Here is a 6,223-nt window from a genome sequence, read left to right as displayed (position 1 = left end):
GTCTATTCGACTCATGGGTTGCCTGTGAGAAAAAATATAAAAGTTTATGATTCAAATACTAAGAGGAACGTGCTAAAGAACTACCAAATAAATTATTGTTTAATAGTAGTGCAAACTATATATCTTGAATTCTTACATTTTACTCTAAGAATTTTAGTTTGATCACTTAAAAAAGTTAAATATTAACACGAGTTTCCAAAAATCAAACAAAAATCTGAACACTTTAGGCATATGTCTACAGTATCTTTATTTCACATGGTATTTTAGTTTGAACATTACCATGTATGAGAGGAAACAGTTCTGGCGCGATCCATAAACGTCTCCAAGCTAATGCTTTAGGCTTAAATATCGACGTTCCCGTGTGACTCTCAATTCCTATTTGACGCGCCAATACATCATTATCTTCGGGATCTGCTGGGATATCTAATTATATAAGAAAAATTTAGTCATTATTGCTGTTTACCTAATTAAAATATCATTAGTAAGAAAATACTAGTTACGTCACAACGTGTAAAATAGTTATTTGTGACACATATCCATGAAAAAAACCATACTTAGAAAACAACAAGTCATTCTAAGGAGAGTTCTTTAATATATCAAAAAATTATATGTTAGCTTTCGAATTATTCTTGTTAATACTTAGTGTGGAAAGCATCCAGCCAAAAATATTTATTTTTCCAACTATATTCAGACGGCCATCTATCATGCGAAGAACGGTATCGTTATTTTCCCATACTTGTGGTATTAAGTATCTGCCTGAAAAAAATATAGAGAATAGTTATGTTAATTATACGAAATTCCTTCGATATCAAATAAAAAATGGTACAAAGTTGTAACTACTAATAACTGGCCAAGAGATACAATTTTGATAGTTTTTTTTTTCTACGAGGGTTGTCCGTAAAATAAGATTCCCATGGCGCTACAGTCCTGAAAAGCGCTGTTGCGGTGGATCCCGCGATTCTGTAGTGTACCTTGGTCCCCCCACTCCAAATCCCCTTCCTAGTGAGCTGCCTGCGGAGCACGGCCTTGGCTTGGCAACCGTACGTGATGGATCTCCCCCTCGCTTCGTCCGTCAGATGTGAGCTGCGCTCGGAGATCCGTTTCCTGGCTGCAAAAAAACGTGGCTCCGGTAGAAATTCATTTCCAGCTATGCAAAATCTATGGAGACAAGTGTATGAGCGTACAACACGTGCGCAAATGGTGCAGAGAGGTCAAGAACGAGCTGTGTGAGGGGGTGTGTTTGCATCCAGATAACGCTCGACCGCACGCCGCTGACGCCACCAACGAGCTCATCGCAAAATTTGGTTGGATTATTGTCAAACACCCACCCTACAGCCCGGACTTAGCCCCAAGTGACTACCATCTCTTCCCTGATGGAGGGATTGGAGGGGACACGCATTTCGGCGACAGAGAAGAGCTGGAAGAAGCGGTTCTCAGGTATCTGCGTGGCTTGGCATGCAAAAACCGCATACAAAAATGCATTGACCTCAGTGGGGACTATGTAGCAAAATAGGTAAAAGTCTGAACTTTCCAAAAATGTACGCATTCATGGAATTAAACATGTTTTACACTGTGAAAAAACACTAGGAATCTTATTTTACGGACAACCCTCGTAAATTCCAGAAATGTTTCCTTAGTACGCACAATTATGTGCAGTTAAAATGATTTTATAGAATCCATACATGTTGTCTAATGTTACAGTATTTGTACCACTTTGTACCGTGCGACTAGACAAAATTATACAAATTTATAATTTGATATTTATGTCCTGAAACTTAATGACCGATTTCTTCATTAATTTCAGTGTGATACTTTCAAGGTGAATCATAAACAATTGTACAATTTTTAGTATATGAATAAATAAATTAAAATGTTATAAACGTGTAGTTTAGAATGTATAAGTTTTTAATATGAAGGCTGGAATTAGAAAAATTAATCACTTAAGTTCACATTTCACCAAAGTGATATGTAGTACAAAGATACTTCATTGGAGCAGAGGAGAAATAAAATGTGAATCTAATGTTAATTTCAGGGTACCATATATCTGCAACAAAAATTATTCTTGGTAATGTGAATAGTAGCACTACCTAAGGTATCTTTTCCCAAAGACTTATGGTACGAAAAACCCGCTACTATCAATTGTTTCCACAGTTTTACAAACAAAAAAGCGACGGTAGTTTCATCCCAAAACTCACAGCAAGATGGAACCCAATCTTGAAATTAGCTGCTAACAAATTGATCCCAAAATTTCTACAGTTAGCCATTAAAAGCTTAAAAATCTGTAGGGCTTTAAAAGCTTAAATCTGTACAAGCATGCAAAAATTCTAAACATCGTTTTTGGGAAATATTTAATTAATTTTCTAATCTTCTGCCTAGAATTAAAGATGATATACAAAATTAGTTCAAGATCAGAATTTAATTTTTTGTGTTCTTACGTCATACTTCAAGGCCCACAGCCTCTCATTTAATGCAAAATTAAATAAGCCTTTAAACGGGTTTTTGTAAGTATTTTGATCTCTTTCTATTTTCGAAGGCTCTATCGCCTTTTAGAGTCAAGGATAATTTACAATAAGTCATTTAGTAAAGTAGGCCGATACTAACCTTTAGTGTTTTAACTCTTAAATGTCGAATAACAGAAATCATGGTAGAAAATAAGAGTTTTCTGGGTATACTACAATTAGTTTTGTATCATTATATATATCGTTTTTGTATAAGAATGTGTTATTGACAAAATTAATTATTTAAGCTATTATTTATTGTTAGAACTTATACCTGGGCTTCTGGGGTTTCGTTCCCTCATCCTTTCATAAAGAACATTCTCAGCTTTATTCAGTGAACCATAGGTGAGTCGTCTTTCACGATAATTATAAATAATAATTATTAGATGGCCATTATTTGACACTATTTGACCTATGGAAAACTGACCCAAGTTCTTCAAATTATCAATATCGTTCACATTTATTGGTTCAGCTCGTGCTTCTGTAAAAAATAATATATCTGAAGTAAAAGAAGGACAAGAGCTATTTTTCAAATGAAAATTAAAATTTTAACTTTAGAATTAATATATATTTAACCGCCAATATTTGTCGTTGTTTATTACTTTAAAGTATGCTAATAAAGTATTGAGTATGCTGATTAAATTATTTATATTAAGGTTCATAATGATCCATTTTTAATTATTAATTCTTGAGTCTGAAAAACAATTTTTCTACTTTTTAACTAAAAGAAACAATATTTTTGGCCCAAAATAAACTTCTGAAAATCAATACGTCCTGAATTGCATTATTTTATTTTAATAATTTATATAAATAATTCATGCTGTCGTCGTCCGAACGTTGAATTAAGAACCTGTCTTATCGCTTCAGTAGCCAAGTTCCATTTTGATTGTGTTCTTGTTCTAGACATTAATAAAATATAGACGAGTTCGATTTTTAGAGCAATTTTATTGACAATAATTTAATTCAGTTGTATTATTTATTTACAGTGACCGTTTCTATATTGACTTTGTCATCAAGAAGGTTTTGTAAAGATTTTTTTTTAATAGCCAAAGATCTCTCATTCCCGAACATTTATTGTCCTTTAAGTCGGATATCTGTTAGTGTGCAATTTTCGGTTGGTTCTTTAGTGAGAGTACTACAATGTGTGCATCTCAAATTAATAATTTAAAGTGCGAAAGTGGCCTTTCACAGTTTTTTACTAATGTGTTCTTCTGGGATTATCTAGTGTAAAAAGTAACTTCTGAAACCTAATGTTAAAAGACATGTGCATTAATAAAGCTTACGTGCCGCATGTTCTTCTGAAGAGATTATTTTATTTCAAATAGTTTGGATAAAAAATTTAACTACGTACCTGGAGGATTGCTAAAAGCATAACTACTCTGAACAGCAGGAAAGGGTTGTAGATGAATATTCGGAGAATTTGATTCTGTAATATATTATATAGGGATTTTTATCAACAATTTTTGAAAAGAAACAAACAGTTTTATACAACAAAGCGGGAAATACGTTTTTTGCCATTCTTATTGGATGTTGACACACAGAAAAAATTGAAGATAAAGTTTACATCGGTTTCAGGTGAAAGATTCACCACAACAAAAATTAACCTTGCCGGATCAACTTTACATGCATCGAAGATAATTTTCGGTTTTTAACCTTGCCTGGATAATCTTTCGCCATATAATCGCTCCATTTGTATTCGAGATGTAGCGAGGATTGCGACGCCAGCGCTATCTATCGTCTTTTAGCTTCATTAAATTTGAGAGAGCGGGGGATTCCCATCTGTCAGTTGCTTTTTGCGCATTTTGCGAAATGGTGTTAAGTAAGTTCTAAATCCTCTACAATAGTCTAATTTATTTCGGAGGGAATATATCAGTCTTTTCTGTGCATACTTTGCGGTTACTAGCAGTACTCTAGTTACGTGTTCTGGATTAGAAAACCTAACTCCATAAACAGTGGGCCATAATAAAAAATTCTTGCCGAGGAGCAATTTAAATCGACTTATATCGACTTTTGTGTGCCTGAAGTCAATACGGATACATCAGTTAATAAGTGCTGTGAAATGACCATGCAATATGCTTCGAGTTCTCGTTCTTACGTACAATACATAAGAATATGACAGGATTAAGCTGTAATATGGCAAGGTCCGGTGCAGCCTTTGATTGCTTTATGAATGTAAAAGTATGAAGAATTTAATTGCGCAATCGGAACTTCCGCTCATCCGTCCTTTTTTTGCAAAAAGACATTACGCTAAGTACTCCAAAACCCCATCCGAACTTATTTCAGCAAAAAAAAAACAAGAATTATCGCATTCTCTTCAGAGAAGGTATAAGATTTGTGTAGGATTTGAAAGCTCAGTTTTGTTTTGAATTTTCATGTTTTGAGACCGCGTGAATGCGAAAAACAGATTTTCAAGAATGAGTCTGCCTGTCTGCCTGTTTGTTTTATGTCTATCTATCTGTGAGCGTAGTTTCGGCTTAAATCATAAAAAAACATTATTAAAAGTAAAAAAATCTGCCCGCTGCGTGGGCACATTCTTATCACAACTTTTCTGTTTCAATTTATTTCTCGTCTCGTGTGTATGGTTTCGAAAATTCAATTTTTTGTTTCTTAAGCTATTTTTCACGACTAAAACTAAAAACAGAACCATCAAAAAATTATTCACGACAAATAAATCATTTTTACCTTCAAATCAGGTAAGGTATTAGATTTGTGTAAAATTTTATCCCCTACCAGTTTTTGTTAAAAGTTCCACGTTTTAAGACCCATACAATCCGAACAACACGTTTTTAACGAATGTGTATGTTTATCTTAATGGCTATCTGTCTGTGAGCTCAAAAAACAATCAAAAGTCAAAAATTGCATTTTGCGGTCAAATAATGAACGATAGAAAAAAACAATGGACACGGCTCCCTTCAGTTTTTGGCAAATATCCATGTTTTGAGACCCCCTGAATCCGAGAAAATACTCACTCTTTTATTCTTCAAGTTCGTCAGCCAGCCATTTTAGAAACAAATTCAAATAACGAACGATACACATAAATTTGTGTGTGTATCATCTGGAGCACGCATGTGAGAGTAAGCTGTGATAACCACTAGCGGTTAGTCGGTCAGTGTTAGCCAAATAGTAAGTACCTAATGTATCTTTAGGTAATTGTGTAATTAATAAACTAAACCGAAGTTCAATCTTCAAGATACTCGAATTGCATACATTTACAAATGAAAAAAACCGGAATTAATCAGAAAGTTCGGACCATTGAGAAATGTTAACGATACGAAAACTGATACATTACAGTTAAAGTATCCGACTCTGGAAAAAGCGCTCGAAACTCTTATATCAGCGAAAACTGCATTGGCCAATGCATGCACTATTAATGAAAGCAGATCAAAACGGGGAAACCCCAATAAAGAATCCACAAAATGTCCCAGGCAAGATGAGATTTCAGCGACCGACCTACAGAGAAGATGAAATAGGTAATTTTCAAAAGAGATATTCGTCATCGTTAACACGAGAAGGATCTTCAGAAGCAAAATCCACCTCAGGGCGAGAAAATTCTAATCTAATTCTAGTTTGTACTGGAAGAAATAGACATGTCGATAGAAGTGAGAATTGACAGTAAACTGATAAAAATACTCGCTTAAAGTATTTATCGGAATGGAGCCAGTCTTCTATTAACAACGATGCCAAGAGTTTAGTTTCCGAACCAATAAAGAGGGTGTCAATGTCAT

The 6,223-nt window shown here is 34.3% G+C and overlaps 1 protein-coding gene across 1 annotated transcript; it reads left to right on the top strand.

Moving 5' to 3' along the window:
* Window positions 1–1,174: 1,174 nt before the first annotated feature.
* LOC117177931 (histone-lysine N-methyltransferase SETMAR-like) lies at window positions 1,175–1,513 on the top strand. Its single transcript, XM_033369054.1, has one exon. It carries the CDS (start codon window positions 1,175–1,177, stop codon window positions 1,511–1,513), a length of 339 nt encoding a protein of 112 aa, XP_033224945.1.
* Window positions 1,514–6,223: the final 4,710 nt, after the last annotated feature.

The sequence above is a fragment of the Belonocnema kinseyi genome, chromosome 1, assembly GCF_010883055.1.
Source record: "Belonocnema kinseyi isolate 2016_QV_RU_SX_M_011 chromosome 1, B_treatae_v1, whole genome shotgun sequence".
Classification (NCBI taxonomy): Eukaryota; Metazoa; Arthropoda; class Insecta; order Hymenoptera; family Cynipidae; genus Belonocnema; species Belonocnema kinseyi.
The sequence above is the reverse complement of the archived record's forward strand: the minus strand, read 5'-3'. Positions and strand labels throughout refer to the sequence as shown.

Bases quoted from the DNA above. Each gene is read 5' to 3' on its own strand.
- LOC117177931 (XM_033369054.1), top strand. From the start codon at position 1,175: ATGAGCGTACAACACGTGCGCAAATGGTGCAGAGAGGTCAAGAACGAG.